The sequence below is a fragment of the Crocuta crocuta genome, unplaced genomic scaffold, assembly GCF_008692635.1.
Source record: "Crocuta crocuta isolate KB4526 unplaced genomic scaffold, BGI_CrCroc_1.0 scaffold222, whole genome shotgun sequence".
In the NCBI taxonomy this organism is placed as follows: domain Eukaryota; kingdom Metazoa; phylum Chordata; class Mammalia; order Carnivora; family Hyaenidae; genus Crocuta; species Crocuta crocuta.
The window spans coordinates 706,650-727,693 of record NW_027528806.1 but is presented as its reverse complement, the minus strand read 5'-3'; the positions used below and the strand labels follow the sequence as shown (position 1 = coordinate 727,693).

The following is a 21,044-nucleotide window of genomic DNA, read 5'->3' as shown; positions in this document are numbered from 1 at the left end:
TGAGGAGGAGGGTGTGGGCTAGGAAGCCGGGCATGCTTTGGCCGGACCATCATTCCATTTGGCTGGGCATTTTAGAGCTTCTGTTTTAAGACCCTTATCTTCCAGCCCCTGCCCCACGCTTCCCTACCAAATCCCCCCAGCCTGCAGGTCAGGTTCAAGGACGCACCTTCTCCTCTTGTTCCTCGCGGTGGTACTTGGCAATGAGGTTAAAGGGCACTGTGTACAGAGTGCTGGACATCACACCAAATGAGGTACACAGAGCCAGGGTGGAGTAGACATTCGGAAAAAGCCCAATAAATCCGGTCCCCAGGCCAAATAGCAAATACCCCATGAAGTAAAGACCCTTTAATCCGATGTAGGACACCAAAGATTTCTGAAAGTCTGTGGGGAGAAAAAAGGGAGAAATTACAGCTGGCATTTGATAATTTCAGACAATCCTTTCTTTTGAAGATTCACTTTTTTTTAGGAGCCTTCCTCTGATACTGAGTCAGGGACAAAAGAACCTCCTTATCTGTGCTTAAAAACAGCTGGCTTTTGGAATCAGTCTTAAATCCTGTGCATACGGAAGAGCTGGAAGTTGCCTTGCTAGGTTGATTTTCTTTTCCGCAAGGAAAGAACAGGTGCTGTTCAGCAGGGCAGCTGAATAGCAACAGGTTGCAAAAAAGTGGAAAAGCCCACCTTGACGATGGGATTGTGGGGATGCAAGACATGGAAGAAAAGTGGGGTCCTTCTGGTTCACAGGAGTCTAGCCTCACAGGATACAAACAACAATCCAGGCCTATCCTGGCCGCTTGGCCCCAAGTCAGACTGGAGGAAACTGAAACAATCAAATTTAAAGAATGATCCAAGTCATCTGGTCCCTTCACTCCCATCTGAATGCCACCTGCATATCTGAGAAGGAAGTGAAGGATGCTCTTTATCTAAAGACAGGTTCCCTGACTTGCCAACACTTTCCAGGCTGGGGAGGGGCTCTCACTGCACCCAGCACCTCCCCGTTGCTGGCTCCCTCGCTCTCCAGCCATTTCCTTAACTTCTCAAAACCTCAGCTTCCTTACCTAAAAAATGAGACTAATAAAACCCTTCTTTGAGGCTGTCATCAGGATCAAATGAGATCTGATGCTTATGATATCATTCAATTCAATGCCAACCACAGAGAAGATATCCGGTTAATGGTGACTATTGTTACTTCAACAAATACGGGCTTGGCTGAAGATGGTTGTCCCTTAACATGCTTCCCCTCCCGTAGGTAAACTTGGCTTGTTCATGAAAGTATTGTAGTAGTTTAGTAGAGTTCATTTTGAAAAATGGAAAATTCTATTTTAAAACGTTTTACTGGGGCACCTGGGTGGCTCAGCTGGTTAAGTGTCCAAGTCTTGATTGTGGCTCAGGTCATGATTCCATGGTTGTAAGATCGAGCTCTGATGTGGGCTCCACAGGATTCCCTCCCTATCCCTCTGCCTGCCTGTCTGTCTCTCTCTCTCTCTCTCAAAAAAAAATATAAACTTTTGAAAAGGCTTTACTATGTTTTCCACAATGGAAAACTCCCTAAGAAACTTCAATCTTTCTTTTTTAAATAGCTGTTCCTAATCCATACGTTCCCTATCTTTCCTTTGCCCGTTCTACTGGAACACATAAATCTAGGGGATGAATGATAGAGATCTCAGATGTGTCTATTCAAAAATGAAATTTTCCATAACTGTCCAAATAATGGTTGGACTTACATCACCTAGACAAGAAACCTAATCTATATTACATTTGAATCAATTACCAACACTGTCTCAGGTTGTCTGATGGAAGTCAGAGCTCTGAAAATGACAACTAGACAAGTAATCTAGGTGTCTTGGTACCTAAAAGACACCATCAGTATTCACTGGGGAAATGCTCTCAGCCAAGTATCTATGCCAGCGAAGAAAAAGGCAAAGAAGCACAAAGAGATATTTGGAAACATAAGTGATGTCAGTACAAAGACTGAAAGTCAGGCAAAAAATCTTTATTCATGAAGGAATCAGCAGTGTAAGGACCTGATACCCAGTGGTGGTTATGTCTTCACACTAAGCCTTTCAATAGAGGATGGAAATGCCTGATTTAAGCACCAGCTATGAGTAGTAATGTATGATATGAAAAACTGGCTATCTTTCAGTATTCGATATTGTTATTTTCATGGATCTAAGTGTGCTTGCTATGTAAAATGAACCTGACAATACCATACCTCACCCTCCACCCCAGCAGCCAGAATGCCCTGCCAAACTCTATCTGGATAGAAATTCTGGATCTGCATGTGATGTTAAATGATGAGTCCAAAATACAGGATGTATTCTGGAATTAAAGGAAATGATTGATACTGCCCAGGGTGGGTTGGTGTACAGAGGGAAAGAACTTGGAAGATTTAACAGACAAGGTCATACTGGAGCTGAGTCTGAAAGCATGTGTAGCAGTTGTCTAGATGTGGAATTAGAAAAACATCTGGTAGAAGGAGAAACCTAAGCAGTAGGAAATATACGGAATTGAGAAAGTCTGTGTAGTGAGTCTTCAGGGGAAGTGAATCTGTGTGGGAGTGACAGAGGTCAAGGTGTGAACCAGACCAAACTGAAAATCATGGAATGCCAGGCTGAGGACACTTTATCTTATGGACACGAAGAGCCCCTGAAGATCCTTAAGGGCTGGTTGGTATTTCATAAATAAAATTTTAGTTCTAATTCAAGTGAAAGAGATCTCATAGATTTATATATTGATATAACTTTGGAAAACTATTAAACTAATCATTTATGGTACACAGAGCTTTTAACTCAAAAGGGCCTAAAAAATAACATGCAATTTAATTTTCAAATGCCTAAGACTAGTTCCGAATGGAATGGTCCTTAGCAGGGATTCTTTGAGGAAAGAAAATACTTTTAATTGACACAAAACTAAAATGCTAATTACTTGTGGAAAAATGAGCTCCTCTTACAAGAATAAGGGTGGTATAAATAAACCCCCCCACCTTTGATAGCACAAAGGGATTGAGATGAATAACTTACTGGACCCTTTTAGTCTACTGCTCTCTGATTCTATTTTAAGTAACTAAAATCTTCCTTCTGGAATTTTCTTAGTTCATTCACTGAAAAGGGGAGAAAAGGAGATTTGCTATAGAAATATGAGCTTTAAGCCACCTTTGTTCGGTTATCATAAATTTTAAAATAATAAATTTTATGGTTTCATGGTTATGGCACTCATGCATTCCTTATTTGTTTGCATTAGGCCCCCTTTTCCCAATTGTGCTATATTGTGAAGAATTTTTTTGATCCTGAAGTAGGTTTCCTAATGTGCTATGGCTAGTTGGAGGCCAGATCAGGTGTCATTATACACATTCAGTCTCTTCCCCTCAGGAGGCACACTTCAGTGACAGAATGAGTGCCCCTGGGAATGGTGATAGCAATTGTCCTCCATCACTTACCCCTCCCCCACCTGGGCCATAACCCAGCTGTCCCCTGGGTATGTCCAAAGCCTAGAGCTCCAAGTTGGGGGCCAGCTATTCTCCCCACAATCCGGGAGGAGCTTCCATTATTATTATTAGAAGCCCGATTTCTACTCCAAAAGGGGGACCTGCCTACCTATTATTGGCCAGATTATTTCCCTTAATTCAATGTATACAGAGCTTGGAGATTTCCATTTACATTAGCAGGCACCAAACGAGACTAGGGTTATAATACATTAGTTTGGGATCGTTTAAACCCAAGCACAGAAATCTCTTTGTTTGCAGTGTCCTTACAGCTGAAATGTAGCTAAGGGGGATTAATGGACTCCAGTCCCCGTGGAAAGCTGGTATCTGAGAAAGAAAGTTGTCATCTTCAGTCCTTGAACAGTGCTCCTATGACATATCACCCTGCTTACCTGAGCTTAGGTCATTTTGTATGTTAATTCCGTCACCCAGCATATTAACCATCCCTCCTATGTCCTGTCTTTTATAGTTGTAATAAGCATATCTGTGAAACTCCACCGGTGGTCTTACCTCAGCAGAACACTGATCAATACTCACTACTAATCAATACTCTTTGCTGGGACTCTAGCCCTTGTCCATCCAATACTTTGCCATCTTGTTTACAAGATTTCCTTTTATTTTCCAGGGAACTTTGATCAGGGTCTCAAAGATTCCAAGGAAAAAAGTGATCAGTGAGGAAAATAACATAGAATTCAGTATGGAAAATGATACTTCATATGGTCCTTTCTAAGGGACTAGTCTTTCCTGATCTCCATATATTTATCATGAATCTGGTATTTTAATAAGGAAAAAATAAACATAGAAATGTAAAATCCAAGATTCTGCTAGACCAGAGCCCTTTAGAAGATACCCTCAGGAAGAAGAGACTTACAAGAATAAAGCGAGGAAAACACGGAATTGATGCACAAGCCCCAACATCCAACCTCGACCCCTCTTTCATAGATGAGAAACTCTGTGGAGTTGTGTGCAGCATAGGGATCCCCATGGTACACAATCTGAAAGAGAGATTTGGGGCTGTTGAAATGCAAATGCGGTGTGGTAGGGACCCCTTTCCACGTGCTCTGCTTCTCCATCTCTAGGGAGTGACAGTCCCTGCCCAAAGGGCCCTTCCCAGGACACAGAGCTCTTTCTCCCATGACCATATCACCTTTTCATCCTTTTATACTCAAGGACCATCAGGAAGTCCTAATGCCATCAAGTCTAAACAACATCTCTCTGGCTCATTAACACCCTTCCTTCCACATAACATCTGGCCCCCACCTGACTTAGGCAACCCTGCCCCCCTTCTGGTACAGCCTTACAGGCTTCTGACTCATCTCTGCACATGCCATTCCTATTCCCGCTTGAAATGTTTTCTCCCTCTTCTCTGTTTCTCCAGCTTCTATTCACCTTTCAAGGCCTGGATAATACTGTGCCTCCTTTATTATTCCTGTCATGACCACTGCAGCTCACATTGATCCTTCCTCTTGTTGTATTTGACCAAATGCTGGTCCCATAGAGATGTCCAGGATGTAGTAACTTGTCTTTAATACCTGTCTACAAGGCAGCTCTTTGAAAGTACTTCTTACACTCTTACTGTGCCCATCTTAGGGGTTAGCCCGAAGAAACTCAACAGGTGCTGAATGAAGGATTGATGTGCAAGTCAATGAGTGTGTGCACACATTTATTACCTGGCCCATGAAATCTGTGAAGAAGAGCATGTTTGACAGGAAGGCGGTCCATCCAAAGAGGTGGCTGATGCAAAGGCAGCGGTAGTAGGGAGGCATATTCACCAGCGCCCTCAGCAGTGACTTCATGGTCATTGCCTTCGTAGTCTGGAAGAAAACATGAAACAGGTGTGACCTTCAGTGCAGACATGAAGCCAGCTGTGTGAGCCAGAGCACACAGCCATGTTGCGTATCTGTCAGCTGACTACCCTGGGGTCACACTTTCTGGGCATGGCACCAAGGTATCCATGGAGAAGTCTTATAGGAGGGGTTCTGTTAAGTGTGTATGTGTATTTAGCAGTTTCAGGTCCACAATAAGGCTTTGGAGACCTAAGGGTAATGGAAAATGGGGCCTGCTTTGGGCCAACATGCAAGAGATAGCTAACATCCTATCTTTGAATGACAGAACCACTGCATAAGGACAGAGCTTACAGACCTAAGCTAGCCCTAAGATTATTATAATTCTTAGAATTCTTGACTCTGAAAGTGTGATAGGCTGAATTCTAAGATGGCCCCATGATCTCTATTCCTTGGTGTTACATGGCAGAGGGATTTTGCAGAGATAATTAAGGTAACTAATTTGTTGACTTTGAGTTAATCAAAAGACAATTTATCTGGGTGACTCTAACCAAATCACATGAGCCCTTTAAAAAGCAGAGAGTTTTCTCCAGGTGGGAGCAGAAGAAGAAACCAGAGTTTCAAGCAGTGCTGGCTTTGAAGGTAGAAGGGGCCACCCAGAAGGGATCTGAGAGTGCATGTGGGAGATGACAGTGACTCCTGGTCATCAGTAAGCAAAAAAATCCAAGAACCTCAGTTCTACAACCACAGGGAATTCTATATGAATGAGGCTCAGAAGCCGATTCTTCCCCAGTTGAGCCTCCAGATGAGAATGTACCTCCATCAACACCTTGATTTCAGCCTTGTAAGACTCTAAGCAGAGAACCCAGTGGAGGCCACCCAGACTTCTGACCTACAGGACTGTGAGATAATAAATATGGCTTTAGGCTACTCAAGCTGTAGTAATTTGCTAGGTAGCAATAGAAAACTAATACAGAGACCCAAACAGCCCCCCGCTCTTGACCAAGTATTTCTTCTCAGTTTATTTCCCTGGATCTTGCCATGAGCCAGCACATATAAATGAGCCTTATGTGGGGTCAGAAGGTAAAACAATATAGAACACACACACACACACACACACACACACACACACACACACTGAATACACATGCCATATTCTTTTAGACTTAACATGTTTAAACCAGAGGTTACACTTTCTTTTTGTAACAGAAGCCTTGAGAAAACGAGAAATTTTGAACTATTGACACAACAGTTTTGAAATACAAAGAGTAAAACAGCCTTTAGCATCTTGTTATATAAAAGAAGAAAGAAACCTTAAGAATATTGAGCAGTCAGCTGCCCTGAACACACTGAGACTATAAACATCAATCACTGTGGGGTGATGGGTTTTTCTGGTCAGATCTTTGTTTAACCTGAATCTTGACATAATGAAATTGAGTCCTGGCTATTTTAACTATAAAAAATATTGTTTTTATAACTCTACACTTTATATGATAACGCTTTTTACTTCTTTGTTGTGGAAAATTCTATTTACTCATTGTAAGTTTGTTGTGCAAGCTGATTGTTTAAGTTGTCAATTTGTAGAATTTAACCAACTGACCATGACTGAACTGATTTTCTTCTACAGTCATCCCCACCCTTACCTATCAGCAATATATTCCAGGACTCCCAGTGGATGCCTGAAATCACACATGGTACTGGACCCTGTAGGCTATGTTTTTTTCTTATACATCCACACCTATAATCACATTTAATTTATAAATTAGGCACAGGAAGAGATTAACAACAATAGCTAATAATAAAATAGAACAATTATAATAATATACTCTAATAATAGTTGTGTGAATGTGGTCTTTCGCTCCCAAAAAATGATATTGTGTTGTCCTCACTCTTGTGTTGGTGTGAGATGATAAAATGCCTATGTGAGGAGATGACGTGAGGTGTGGTGACATAGTATTAGGGCCACTACTGACCTTCTGACGATAAGTCAGAAGAATCATCTGCTTCCAGACAGCGGCTGACCACAGGTAACCAAAACGTGGAAAGTGAAACTGCAGTTATTTGGGGACTACTGCACTTAATCAGTATTTTAAAAGTACAGGCATTCCTTTGGAATTAGGAAAAATAACTGTTTTTGCACGTAAAATATGGTAACTGTCAAAATAAACATTTACTGTAAAAGAAATTCAATGGAGTATTGTTACGTTTTACTGACCACAGGAAGAATATAAAGGTATAGTATAAGAGACAACAGGGATGCGTGGGTGGCTCAGGCAGTAGAGCATGTGACTCTTCATCTCAGGGTTGTAGGTTCAAGCCTCACATTGGGTACAGAGGTTACTGAAGAAATAAACTAAAATAAAAGCCAGCCTGGGTTTCATCCCTCAGGCTAAGTGATCTATTTTTACTTTCCTCGTTTTCTTTCCAAAAACGCAGAATTTTAAAAAGTGAATGTGGCCAGTAAGTATTCATCCTCACTCCAAATATTAGTTTAGGCTTCTGCCTTATACATAATTTTCATTCTACTTCATTGTTAATCTAATGTTTTCTTTCATCCAAAAATAAATATGAGCTTTCAAACTGTGCCTAGTACTTCTGTAAAAGCTGGGGATGTGAATATTCAAAGCCCTTTGGGTATTTTAACTCAGAGTGAAAATTCAGCTGGCATCTTATTCTGTGATTCATCAGTTCCCTTGATGAAGCCCTTTCAATGGTTCTGAGCCCTGGAGAGTTACTCTACTGCAGGTATTGTGCTCCTTTGTCAACGGGAGATTGGGTGGTGGTGAATTTATACATGAAAAAGGCAATAGTGGGAAGAGAGCTTCTTATGTCCAAAAAGGAGACTATTGAAATGTTGAAGTAAGCAATGGTGACATGGAGGAATTGCAGATGGATTTATGGGATCCAGTTTGAATCCTGAGATAATTCAGGTCTCTCACCATTAAAAACAAATAATAATCCCAGTTCCCAAATGGCACAGCCACCCTCATTTTGTAAACTAAGTATATTCTACCTTGGAAAATAAGTATTGGTGTAAGTAGCTTATTATACCGCCCCCCGCTCCCCCGTTAGGGCTGTCTAAGTTCTTGAGCATAGAGATGGGACATTAGTCAATTTTATGATCCCTAAATACCTTGTAGAGAGCTTTGTGCATGCTCTATACCCAAAGTACTTTGTTGAGTGAATACTGGCTGTAATATGCTTATAGATATATATAAAGCTCAAAAAGCACCTTTCCATGTTTTATCTTAGTTGAACATCTCAATAACCCTGGAATATAGATAGTCCAACCCAACAAGAGAAGTCAAGCTCATAGAGATGAGATTCACTGAGCTTGTTTGAAAGTTCTGTTAGAGCACAGATTAAGTCTGTTTGCTATTTGTGTCTGGAGTGCTCAGCATTCTGCCAGGCTCATAGTAGGCACCTCTACCAAACAGCTTATCATGTGGTAGGAACCACCCTAAGTAACTTTGCATGGATTCTCTCATGTCAGCTGCACAAAAACCTTAAAGGTAAATAGAATTACTTTCTCATTTTACAGAAATGCATCCCAGAGCTGGTGGAGGCAGGATTTGGACACCTGCACTTTTAATCTTTAGGCTCTTTACAGCAAGTGCTTGATGGTTGCTGAATGAATAAAACAGGTCAGCCAGCAAGAGGAATCAAAATTTAAACCCAGGTCTTCCACAACCTCTTTTCCAGTGAGGGAATCCTCTGTATTTACATCCCTGAGGTATTGCCATCAAAGTCAGCTTGAAGGAGGGTGCAGCTGTGTGTCAGTGTGGTCCAATAGAACTTTCTACAAGGATGGAAATGCTCTATATCTCCACTGCTCCTAGCCCCAAGGGGCTATTTAGCCTTGGGAATGTGGCTAAGGCAACTAAGGCACTGACATTTTCATTTATTTCATTCTAATTAATTTAAACTTAAATAGCCTTATGGGACGAATAGCCAATGTATTGGTTAGCATAGTTCTAGCCTTTTCTCTCTAACCATTTCCTCCTAATCTAGTTCCATTTCTCTATAATTTAGTAGAATTTTCCTTAAGTTTTAAGCTAACTAATTCACTGACTAGTTCACTGAAAATGGCCTAAATATTTTTTTAGTCAATTTATTAGATTCAAATGCAACAGGCCCAACCCAGTTACCAACCCAGGGATGCTATCATTTGGAAGAACAAAATTATAATCCCAATCTAAGAAGTAAAGATATTCCTTGAGGCCTGAAGATGGTTCCAGGCTTCTCTAATGGTCTAACATTTTGGAACTGGCTTCACCTTTCCTAGTTTGATGCTCTGAAAAGAGGAAGAGGAAAACCAGAGGAAAATGCACACATTTTCTTTGAGGTGCAAAGAAAAGTTTTAATTCAAGGGGTTAAGAGATATAAGGGACAGGAGGATTCAATTACACTTCACATCAAACTTTTCACATCAAAAAAGCAAACAAAACAAAGAATAATAATAATAATAATAATAAAAGAAGGGTAAGAACAAGGATATTTTTCCTAAGTAAAGAAAAAAGAGGAGCACCTGGGTGCCTCAGTCCCTACTTCAGCTCAGGTCATGATCTCACAGTATGGGTTCAAGCCCCTCATCAGGCTCTGTGCTGGCAGCTCAGAGCCTGAAGCCTGCTTCAGATTCTGTGTCTCCCTCTCTCTCTGCCCCTCCCCTGCTCATGCTGTCTCTCTCTCTCTCTCTCTCTCTCTCTCTCTCAGAAATAAACAAAACATTTAAAAAAATAAATAAGAAAGAAAAAGAAAAAAGAATTTGCATCTTACCTGTTCAGCAGGATTTTTGGGTTTTTCCCCATGCAGTGCCAGCTCTGGGTTTACATAAACATTTTTAGCTTTCTCAATAGACCCATACTGGTACAATTTGTCTGATGACAATAGAAAGTCCTGGGGGGCTTGCTGTGGGGGAATGTCCTTTATAACATCTCTAAGTGGAGCTTCAGGGATACTGCAGAGATGAATAATAAAACACAAAGTGAGCACCAAGGCGGAGAAGAAGAACATGACCTGGAATTCTGTGCCCAGCACTCTTCCAAGCTCCAGATGGGCCCAGTCGATGGCACCCAAAAGGTAACCCAGGGTACCTCCGAAACCTGGAAAGCAAGAAAGCTGTGTTAGCATATTTAGCAAACTGTTTTCTCTTACCAGGGTGCCCAGGCCCTCCCCTTCAGTGGGAAAGCTCCCTGAAGACAGCAGAGGGGCCTGGTTAGGATGAAGAGTTAACACAGCAGGAAGCCAAAACATGTGCAACCAGGAAACGTGGGTTCAAGGCTTGGTTCTGGCATGTACTTGATGTGACTTTGGACTTCCCCACTCATAATATGGGGATGATAATAAAAGAGCAAATTGGACTAGTGCCAGACACAGATATTGACACCATCAGAAGTCCTGTGGCCTTTCCAAACTGCACTTTTTAAACTGCTTTGGAACTAGGATTCCTGCCCTTAGGATTACAACCCCTGGTTGTAATAAAATAATTTGTATTGTCATTTATCTATTAATAGGTTATCTAGCATGATACAAGTTTGCAAAGAAGAAACAGCTTTGCACTCTGTCTTCATTCCTTTATTAGAAGCTAAAAGAATGTGTTCCTAGTTGATAGCCACAGAACAAATAACAGAAGATGAAATACGAATTTTTAAAAATTGTTTTGTCATCCCACAGGACCCTGACCTGAAGTCTTTTTGTTGCTTGTTTTACCTGCTTTTGCTAAAGACAGTGTGATTTGAGGGACACTGACAAAGGACTTCCCCAAATATATCCTGCCTTAATGGCATAATATTTGAAATCCTATTAGTAGTGATTCATTCCCTTTGGATTTTAAAATACAAGTGCCCCTGACCTGAGCAGGACCCTATATTTGTTCCTCGTGGAGACGTCAGTGATCCTGAGAATGCAGGGCTGAAGGAGGGGCACTCCCCAGAGATGGGAGGGTGCCCAGGGATGTAAGGAAATGGATGCCAAACATGCCTCCTACCTAGGTCACAAATTTGTGTAGGCCTGACCAACCTGTCAGAAGCCTTTAAATGTCAACCTCCTATCATGTCTCACCAAACACAAATATCTACCTGGACAGAAAAGTTTTGTTTTTGTTTTTCCTGTGTGAGTGAAATCTCCATTTTATTTCCCAGATAAGGACAATATCCTCACAAACCAGGGAATCAAGGAAGAAAATGGAATTTAAGGAATTCTTTATCTCTAACCCTGAACACCTAATATAAATCCTGACCCCAGGAACACAAATCTGAATGTCAAACACTATGACTCCTAATTTATCCCACGTGGTGGGAGAATGGGTGATTTTGGTCAGTCCACATCCCAGTTACTTGCAATTTACTATAGAGGATATTTACAGATGACCAGTCGTTCAATCATTGAATTCCAAAAATAAAGCATCATTGTCATATCCTGAGTGCCCAAGCATTATAACACAGAATTATGGGAAACTGTGGCAAATGGGTGTGAAAAAGTAAAACATACGTCTCCTGCCAACAGGAATATATGGTCTAGTCATGGGTGGTGGGCATATACATAAACAGATAAATGACACACATGGTGACCTGTCCTAGATGGTAGGTCCCAGGCTTTGAGAGGAAGAAGAGGCCCTTGAGCCAGCCCCGCTTGTGATTCAGAGGGCGATTCTGGGACAAGAGGTGCCTCTGGATCACTGTCAGACAATGACTCTCCTTATCCAATCATGGAGATGCCATTGGTGTCAGAAGTCACGTGCTGAGCCAAGCAATGAACCAGCACTATTTGCAGGCCTATGCAAATCAGTATTTCCCAATTTTGGCACTACTGACATTTTGGGCTGAAAGATTCTTTATTGTGAAAGACTGTTCCATGCATTGTAAGACGCTTAGCAGCATCTCTGTGTTCTCCCTACTAGATGCCAGCAACGACTTCACTGCCTATGACAATCGAAAATGTCTCTAGACATTGCCTAATGTCCCTTAGGGGCAAAATATCCTCCAGTTGAGAACCCCTGATCTTAATGAGTTCTATGAAAAACTTACACATTCCTTTTTTGAAGCTATTTATCATTTGTAGCCAGATCAATGGTTATCATTTGTCATTTGTCATTTAATTCCCCTGTCATTTATGCCTCTTTCCTTCATACTTATTAGTCCACCAAGCAAAGGAAATTTGGAGCAAAAGATCCCTGCCTATTTAAAAGAATTTATATGTGGGTTGCTTGGGTGGCTCAGTGGGTTAAGCATCTGAGTTCATGGGTTTCAGCTGAGGTCATGATCTCACAGTTCATGACTTTGAGCCCTGCATCAGGCTCCAGCAGTGTGGAGCCTGCTTGGGATTCTCTGAGAAATAGGGGTGGTGAGGCCTCCTTGTATGACTTTTGTGAGGGCTAACATGATAACACATGTCAATTATTGGCACACATAGGGGCAGAACGAAGGCCCAAAATGAGTGCCCTGAAGACTTGCTACAGAATCCCTAAATCCAAAGCCTTCCCCAGAAGTAGGAGAAGACAGTTACTGCCCTTGCCTAGGGCTGGCTGTAAGGACTTGGTCATCGAGGCCCAGTGATTAGAATCCAGGGATCGTTCTGGGGGTTGGCTTGGGCCTAAGGCTGACCTAATGGGGCACTGAGTAGCAAGTATTGTGGAAGAAAGACGTATTCCAAGCTTGAAAAACGTAGCAATGACGAGTGCCTGATTTACAAAATATCAGTCTAGAGCAGTGCCTCTTAAACTTTAATGTGTGCCTGTATCACACGGATGTCTTATTAAATTAGATTGTCTTGGTCTGTTTGGGTTGCTGTGACAAAAATACCAGAAGCTGGGTGGCTTATGAGCAACAGATTTACTTCTCATGTTGTGTTGGCTGGGAAGCTTATGGTTATGGCGTCAGTAGATTGGGCGCCTGGTGAGGCGTGCTCCATGTTGGTGGCTGTCTTCTTACTGCAATCCCACTTGGCCTAAGTGGCAAGGTAACTTTATCAGGCCTCTTTTTTAAGAGCTCTCATTCCATGAATGAGGCCTCATGACCTAATCATCTTCTAAAGACTCCACCTCCTGATACCATCACATTGGGTAATAGATTTTTAACATATACATTTACACGTTCAATCTATAACCCAGATTCTGCTTTTAGAGCTTCAGGGTGCGGCCTGAGATTCTGGATTCTTTTGAAGCTCCCCCTTGCACCAGTGCTGCTAGTCCGAACATTACTCCACACAGCCAGGTCAGAGAGCAGCATCCAAGTCAACCTGCTCCACCCTTATCTGACATTCTTGGGGACTGGGACTCCATCATTACAGGGTATTTGACCAACAATCTAAAACTGACAAAGCACAATGATGTATAGTTCTGTAAAGCTGAGGTTAGTTTGCAGACATTATTAGGGTTCTATGATTTGTATTATGTTTTTAATGCCTAATAGAGGATTTCTAGTTTTACTGACTTATAAAAGGTTAATGAGATTTATATCTAAGGAAGACTTTTTCTTTTGCTAACCACACACACACACACACACACACACCGTAAAGAACTTGGGGGAACTGTTCTTTATGTATTTCCTGTCAGTTCCCTCACTAATCAGTCAAGCAAAATTTTGACACCTGCTTCAAGGACCTCAGAGAATTTCCCATCCTCTCTTCTCTTAGGGAGGGGAATCAAACAAAACAGGCAAAACTAGTTTGTCCCAAAGCCATTGGGGGGTGTAGCTAAATATTACAACACAATATGCCTGGTGAAGGAATAGTGGGCCGCTGGGGTAATTATTCCATAGACACCATATTAAAACTCTGGATAGAAACATTTAATTTTTCTTTATGTTTTTATTTTATTTTGAGAGACAGAGTGTGAGCAGGGGAGGAGCAGAGAGAGAGGGAGACACAGAATCTGAAGCAGGCTCCAGCCTCTGAGCTGTCAGCACAGAGCGCAACGCTGGGCTTGAACCTACAGACTGTGAGATCATGACCTGGGCCTAAGTCGGACACTCAACTGCCCTGGATAGAAACATTTAAACTTTATGCATTCACATCCTCTGATATGATACAGGCCAGCAGAGGGCTGCAGGAATTCACTGAAGGCTTTCCTTTCTGCTGCTTCTGCTTAAGCTTAGGATGTTATCTTCAGAGATAAAATCCAAGACAAAGCCTCATCAGTTTAGCTGGAACAAAGGCTAATAACAACTCCCACATCTACATCCAGACTGCATTTGTCTCTGTTCCAATCTTACGCTCACTGGGGCCCCGGAATCAATCATCAGGCTATTGGCCAAACCATAAGCTTCTTTTTTTTTTTTTTAAAATATTTTTATTTATTTCTAGGAGAGAGAGAGAGACAGCGTGAGCAGGGGAGGGTCAGAGAGAGAGGGAGATACAGACTCTGAAACAGGCTCCAGGCTCTGAGTTGGCAGTCAGCACAGAGCCCGACGCGGGCCTCGAACCCACGAACCGCGAGATCATGACCTAAGCGAAAGTCGGACGCTTAACCGACTAAGCCACCCAGGCGCCCCCAAACCATAAGCTTCTACAGGACATCTGTTAATGTCAGATATCAAGACTTTACAAAGAAGAGCCCACGAACAATCCATCTGGCTCGTTCACAGAGCAAGGCCATGTTACCAACTCACACAGAGTGAGGCCATGTTACCAACTCATACCACAGCCAACCTCAGAAGAATGAATGGCTTGACAGATAGTTGTTATTTTTCATAACTTATAACTTGAACAATGGCGCATCCAAGCACACAGAAATAGAGTTGTTTTTCTTTAGTTTGCAACTATAATAGGTAAAATTGGTAATTTGGGGGAGTTTCAGGACCAAAGAATCTAAAGAGTCTATCTGAGTCAAACTCCACATCTGCTAGGTACCTGTAGTTGTCTCTCTGCTTCGGGTGCGCAGCTTAGCAATCCACACTCTGATGGCAAAATTGCCCACGTCAAGAGAGCTAACAGTGTGCTGCCAGCTAATTCACTTCAGCAAGAGATCAGACTAAAATCACCCTAAGTTTCCATGGAGTTCACGAAAGAGTGATTTTGACTCTATTCTATGTGGTAAGAAAATAGCCACAATAGTGTTTAATTAGGTATATGGTTCCTATTCAACCAATATATATACACTAATCCTGGAGAGTTAACATAATAAGTACCAGCTACTCTGTGTGTGTGTGTGTGTGTGTGTGTGTGTGTGTCTCCTTGGATCTATTTGTTTATCAACAAAAATTGATGGAGCACCTACTCTCCAAGAACTGTGCTAGCCACTGGGGACACAGCAATGACTCAGACAGACACGAACTGCCCTCCTGGAGGTGAGAGTACAAGGAAAATCAATCAAACAAACACATATACTCTGGTCAGTGAAGACACAAGCAGCATGACATTTCTTTAGATTTACAAGGCATCTTTTTTCCTTAAAGATGAGATAACATTTAAAGTGTTGACCACTGTTTCCATCCACCCACCACTACCAGTGGCCCTGGGGTATTTCCTTTTATCTTTGTGCTTTTGGGCCCTTCTTCACATTCAAGCTGAGCCAGGATACCTCTTTGCATTGGGGGAAGGACATGAAAGTAGAAAGCACAGAAACAAGAAGGTGTCTTCTTGCTTCTGAGTTTCAAAAGCCCTTAGGCTCCAAAGGCATAGAAGGAAGATTCAGTAGAAAATGGGATTTAAGAACAAGGCATTTGTGCTGGGTGCACATATACTGATGAATTCCCAAGGCAGACGTGGTTCTCCTCTTTCCTACAGTCCAGCTGGTATTGGGGGGTGGATGGCAGCTGGGGGTAGGATCACCCCCAAATGGGTAGGGGATCCCAGAACAGAAGGGACCAAAGCCTCACTTCCTAGGTAGACCCCAGGGAGGCAATAAGACCTTGAGGAAGAAATAACTTGCAGTGGGTCTAGATAGATGCGTTTATCGTGTGTCAGACTCTGTTCCAAGTGCTTGACATATATTGCCTCTTCCAATCCTCAGAACAACCCTTTGACGAAAGAACTGCAATAATCCAATTTTAAAATGTATTTATTTATTTTGAGAGAGAGACAGAAGGGCAGAGAGAGAGAGGGAGAGAGAGAGCATCCCAAGCAGCCTCTGCATTGACAGCATAGAGCCCTACATGGAGCTCAGTCTCACCAATGATGAGATCATGACTGGAGCCAAAATCAAGAGTTGGACACTCAATCAACTGAGCCACTCAGGTGCCCTTGCACTATATTCTTATTATTAGTGGTACCTGTGTTCTGCAAAGTCGCCCCAAACACTGAACTAGCAAATAGCAAATGCCTCCTCTGAGGAGAAATACGGGGCTAAGTTACACAAACTTCTAGTCACATCTTCAACAAGTTAACAACAGAGTGTTTTTCTGTGTGCTTCCATTTAAAGATATTTAGTATATATTGTTGCTTCATTAGCACTGAGCCCATGGGAACAGCACTGTGACTCATCCTGAACAAAACTAAACACACATATTTTCTCCACAAGGCAAATCACAGTGTTCCTGTACTCTTGAAGCCTGGAGGGCACTTGAGCACTACATTTGGGACCATTTTAAACAGTGAAATCACACACACACACACACACACACACACACACACACACACTCAAACAAAAATGCAAACCATTTGGTACCAAATACACCACAAAAGGACACTTGTTTACAGTATGAGAAGCAAACAAGAAGGCAGAGGGTTACCTGGACCTACCTCAACTGGAACTGAGGCCTTGGGTGATTCAAATTGCCCTCCTAAACCCTGCGCTTGTTTGCAAAGGCCTGGCAATGAGCTATCAGTATTGCTTTTGGTGTTACAAAGAAGTTTTAGTGAGTGAATTTGCAAATAAAAACCCATGAATATTTGATCAACTGTGTTTTTATCTCTATTTTAGAGATGAGGAAAGCAAAACACAGAGAGTTTCACCTCCCAGGATTCACCTCATCCTGGTNGGGGGGAGAGAACACTGTGGTTCTGCAGGGGCCTCACAGATGAGTAGAGATGACTCCATTGTGACCACTTCAGCTTGGCCACCGAGATGTGGTGGGACAATGGACATCTCAGGAAATGCCAGGGTGAACAGATGACAGATGAAACCCAGGGACTCTCTGCCCCCAGAAACTTGCACTCTAAGTCTCCAGAACTTTGATGCAAACTTAGAGTAAAGGGAGGTGAGAACATTCCAAACAGACTAAATTTTCACCACCCTGTGGCAATGGGGCTCAACACAGGAACAATTAAATTAAGTTTGGGGTTTGCAATTCCACCCATTTCGGATATAAAGATTTATCCTATGCTTTCCATGATTGGGCATTAGCTATGCTGCAGGCAAAAATTTGCAGTAAAGCAGTGCCAAAATCATATTTTTATTAAACAAATAAATGCAGAGAACTGGAGTAGTGTGTTTGCCAGAGGTCAAATGCAATTTGTGTTCGTGCTGAAAGCTACTAATATGTGCTAGTTTGTCTAATGCAATAACGGTTCACAAAAAAATATTCACTTTAATTACCTCATATTTTCCCCAAAAGCAAGTTTCTTTATTTGAGCATATGTATAACCATTGCTACTGTAGTTCAGATAAGATTCCTGAAACTTACCATTTCCTGACATGACACATACAGCCTGACTCTTGTTTCTTTTCTTAAGGATTAGAAATGTCTGCAAGGCCAAGTAATTAATTGGCCTGAGTCTGGAGCCATTTGTGATCACCCTGAGTTTTCTTTAACTCTGCAGAACTAATATTTTAGTACTGAGTTGCAACAGCTCATTTCACTATAAGGCAAATCACTGATCATTTTACAAAATGCTTTACCTCTTCCAATGCTGACTGAGTAGCATGAAGCACCTACGCTATAGAGAAAGAGCTCAGGACTAGAAGTCATGAACTGAAAGGGACAGCCCATGTGTGATACAGCACACGCCCCAGCCCTTTCTCCAACAGCTGCCGCAGTGGCCAGTTCTAAGCCAGCTTTGGCCACTTTCACTCAGGTGCATCTGGACCCACACTCAGGTTAGGGTCAGCACTCACACAAGTGAGGTTAACACCCATGGGACCACCCTTGCCCAGTAGAGACTGGATCCAATGGATTAATCCCCGTTCTTGATCCCCTCAAACAGAAAGTTCTGAGACGAACTACATTAGGCTCCTCAGAGGGTCCTGGTGAGATGGAGGACAGCCACCTAGAGCAAAGGCCAGCTCAGCAATGCTTCTTGTATTGGTTGGTCTGTTCCACTGCACTGTTCCCTCACTTTTCTTCTCTGGAATCCTTTCCCAAGTAGACTATGCATACAAACTTTCTCTGGGGCCCAGGTTTTAGGGGAGTCTGGACAAAAACATGAACCATGTCTTTAGTTGGCCAACTGGTTAGTTGGTTGGTAGGTTGGTGGGCTTTTGTCCCTAGTCTAGTCTGCTATTACCCAGCTGTGTGACTTTGGACTAGTCACTTGACCCCTTAGTAACACAGCTTCCTCAAAGGTACAATGAAGATGCTAAAATAGAATGTTTGTCCCACCAATATTTCTTGAGCATATTTCAGAAGCTATTCTAAGGACTGGTGCTATAGCAATGAATAAAAAAGATAATGTTTCTGTCCTCAGAAAGTTTACAGGTTAGTTACAGAAGCATAAAGCACACAATAAACAAATGAATAAATAACATAGTCAGGTAATGATAAGCACATCACAGAGGAGGGGCTATGTGATCTGGAAAGGAGCCAGGCTGATTTGGTACCTGGGGGAAGAGCTTTCAAAAGAGAAGACACAGCCAAAGAAAAATCCCCTCAGGTGTTTCTTTCTCTAATCTGCTTTCTAATCTGCTCTTTGAGAGGTGTGTTGCTCACACTTGAATGGAAAAGAAATGGCAATTTGGAGACATTAACTGTTTTGCTCTGAATCATCCATGCTACCCACAAAGCTGAAATTCCTGTGTCCTTGGCTTATGCTCTAGCCACATCCTTTCCAAGGTAAGTGACTGAGGAGATGTGAAAGTTCGCGAGTGATGGAAACTTCAAACGGAACCCAGCTGGCACAAAAAACCACTCATGCGGCAATTACTCACCAAGGAGAACCCGTTCAAATAGACTCTAACATGGAACACAGCATCTTTTCCACTTGTGTGAGAGGTTGCTCATAGGAGCCCATGTCTAAACTTCATTTTTAAGTCTTTTCTTAGTCCTAAATTACTCTTAACCAGGGCATTTGTAACCTGAAGTATTAAAAAACTAGAAAAGTCAAAAGAGGTTGTGCTTCATGAGCTACCCATCCTTCTTCCAAAGATGTACTTGCGGGCAAGTTCCTCTCTGAGACACCACAAATAAACTTTTGATAGGTTCTACAAGCCCGGTAGAAACAGAAAAAATGAACTAAAAATAGAAATTTGGTGTTTGATCCTTTTAAATGATTCCTTGCTCTGGGCATTGGGCAGGATATTAATAGCTGACATTGTGAGAAGATTCACAACCCTGTGAGGAAACCAAAGTTCAGAAATACTAAAGGCACTCAGCAGTTAAGAAACAGGGCCAGGATTTGAAACAGGACAACCTTTCCCATCATGCTTTGCCCTGGCCACCCACTGCCAGATAGAGCTAATTGCTAAAGGTAGCAAGGCCTTACGTTCAATTTAGCAGGTATATGCTTAGTTAGAAGGACTCTGACACAAAGAAGGAATTCTCTACTCGTGAATGTGGTTTCTGCAGGCCCAGAGGTGAAGGCATAGGGTGCAGGACAAGGGTGAATCCATGAAATCCACCACATATGTCAGGGATGGAGGGAGAGGAAAGTTAGTTACCTTTAAATATAAGAGACAGAAGAAGCTGGGGGATTATAAAGTTCCCCTGGGAGCCAGTAGAGTCTTTGCTTTAAAAAAAAAAAAAAAAAAAAGTCAGAAATATGCTGGGAAATATTTTGGCAACAAATTCTTTGACTTTTTTTTGCAAAGCATTTGGAATTGTTGGGCCTGGGCTAAAATGAAATAAATAGCTCTGAAATAAATAAGAAGGATTTCGATTTACTCGGATGATTGGATTCCTTGGGTGAACAATGTCTTGCTGATAATGAAAACCAAGATGGGCTCTGACACTGAACATGCCTTTATTATAAAATGCTTTGATGCAAGCAGTATGCTACAGATATCCCTTTGCCAAGTTCATGTACATTCAGGAGGTCTGGCTTGTATGCAAAAACAGAGCAGTATGATAATGCACTGCTTGTTATTTTTGACTCTGTTTTCCAATGTGGTCTTCCATTTGGAGCAAGGACACTGTAGCAGGGTCACACATTCATGTTTAACTGGGCATTTGGCAGTTAATATTCACACTTTGAAAAGAAGGGGAGATGGGGCACCTGGGTGGCTTAGTTGGTTAAGCATCTGACTCTTGATTTCAGCTCAGGTCTTGATCTCACAGTCGTGAGATCAAGCTCCACATCCAGCTCTGTGCTTGATGTAAGGCCTGCTTAAGATTCTCTCTCTCTCCCTCTCCCTCTGCTCCTCCCCTGCTCTCTCTCTCTTTCTCTCTCAAAATAAAGGGGGTGGGGGGGAACGGAAAGAGAAAAGATTAACATTGTAAATAATACAGATGATCCTATCTTCTATCTCATTCACTGAGCCCATGTACAGCAGTAAACATTACAGAGGAGATGTTTCTGCAGATATATTTATATGTATATCCATCACTATGCAGGTCTGTGCACACAAACAAGGCAAAAAGGCATACTGTATTTTATGTGTGATCTGAAAGATATTCATGAATAATGTAGACTCTCTATGATTATCACTTAGGCAGGGACTTTAGAATATATGCTTTAGGGGTGCCTGGGTGGCT

The 21,044-nt window shown here is 42.1% G+C and overlaps 1 protein-coding gene across 2 annotated transcripts in view; it reads right to left on the bottom strand.

The window, feature by feature from the left end:
• SLC45A2 (solute carrier family 45 member 2) overlaps positions 1 to 21,044 on the bottom strand; it is a 29,935-nt gene that overhangs the window by 2,432 nt on the left and 6,459 nt on the right. For both annotated transcript variants that reach the window (XM_077755821.1, XM_077755822.1), the window contains 4 exons: positions 10,039 to 10,364; positions 5,149 to 5,292; positions 4,350 to 4,473; positions 167 to 381 (listed from right to left, as the gene is read on the bottom strand). In XM_077755821.1, coding sequence (XP_077611947.1) covers positions 167 to 381; positions 4,350 to 4,473; positions 5,149 to 5,292; positions 10,039 to 10,364 — 809 coding nt within the window. The remainder of the gene's footprint in view (positions 1 to 166; positions 382 to 4,349; positions 4,474 to 5,148; positions 5,293 to 10,038; positions 10,365 to 21,044) is intronic.